Source organism: Penaeus chinensis, chromosome 34 (assembly GCF_019202785.1).
Source record: "Penaeus chinensis breed Huanghai No. 1 chromosome 34, ASM1920278v2, whole genome shotgun sequence".
In the NCBI taxonomy this organism is placed as follows: Eukaryota; Metazoa; Arthropoda; class Malacostraca; order Decapoda; family Penaeidae; genus Penaeus; species Penaeus chinensis.
In genome coordinates, this window is record NC_061852.1 from 23,324,268 (window position 1) to 23,325,413 (window position 1,146).

Here is a 1,146-nt window from a genome sequence, read left to right on the forward strand (position 1 = left end):
ACAGCGAAAAGGCCTTTTGCATATTCATGTATTTTCTTGATCTTCTCCTCGTTGTTTCATTTGCACACACACACACACACACACACACACACACACACATACACATATGTGTGTGTGTGTGTGTGTGTGTGTGTTTATGTGTGTGTGTGTGTTTATGTGAGTGTGTGTGTGTGTGTGTGTGTGTGTGTATGTGTGTGAGTGTGTGTGTGTGTGTGTGTTTGTGCAAATTCAATGTGCACCCCGCAGCCGCCGGCAGAGCGTGGGAGGGCGTGGTGGCGCTGGGGGGGTGCCGCGTGCAGCGAGCTATGGACCGGGCGGAGGAGCGCCTGCAGGTACCGGTCCTGTACGTCTCATGGAATACGTGCCCGGGTGTTCGCCAGCGGAGCGAGAACACGGTGATTCTCAACGACATTCAGGTGAGGAGGCGCTCGGGCGGGTTTTTTTCCCCCTTTTTGGTTCTGGAAGGAGTGGGAGAGGTATATTTGTCCCCTGGGAACAGAACACTACTATAACTAGAAAGATAGCTATGGATACAAAGAAAAATGTGTGTGTGTCTGTGTGTAAAGATAGATATACAGATCAAGGAACATATCGATAGCTAGATAAATCAACGGACAAACAGAAAATATATAGTATGTCTTTCTATCAGAAAACCAATACGATATACAGGGGCAAAAAACAACTGCCAAAACAAGGTGCATTTATATCTTTCCCTGTAATGAAATCAAAAAGGCAAAATATTATGGTTAAATATAAAACTTGTCACTTAATTCATTTCACCCAGTTGACATACACAAGTATATTTTTGATTTTGTGTGTATATGCGTGAGTGTACGTACGTATTTGTGTAAGTATAAGTATGTGTGAGTACGTGTGCGTGTGCGTAAGTGTCCCAGCTCATGAGTAAGTGTCCCTAATAACCTAAGTGTCCCTAATAACCTAGAACTTGGCTCTTCCTTAGTTCCACATGAGGTACAGCTGCCTGACGTGGGTCCTTCGCCAGTGGGCCACGTCCTTCCTGCTGGCTAGGCCGACGCCGTTCAACAGCCGTCACAACCTAAACATTTCTCTGGGGACGAAGGAAGCTTTCGTGTAAGTATAATGTCTCCGTCCAGTTTAAAGAGTATGGCATAGTCATCATATCCA

The 1,146-nt window shown here is 45.6% G+C and overlaps 1 protein-coding gene across 1 annotated transcript in view; it reads left to right on the forward strand.

Moving 5' to 3' along the window:
- The first annotated feature begins 305 nt into the window (after positions 1–305).
- The window catches only part of LOC125043690 (glutamate receptor ionotropic, delta-2-like), a 13,749-nt gene continuing 12,908 nt past the window's right edge, over positions 306–1,146 (forward strand). Inside the window, exons 1-2 of the mRNA XM_047639928.1 lie at positions 306–416; positions 962–1,092. Of these exons, the coding sequence (XP_047495884.1) occupies positions 306–416; positions 962–1,092 (242 nt within the window). The remainder of the gene's footprint in view (positions 417–961; positions 1,093–1,146) is intronic.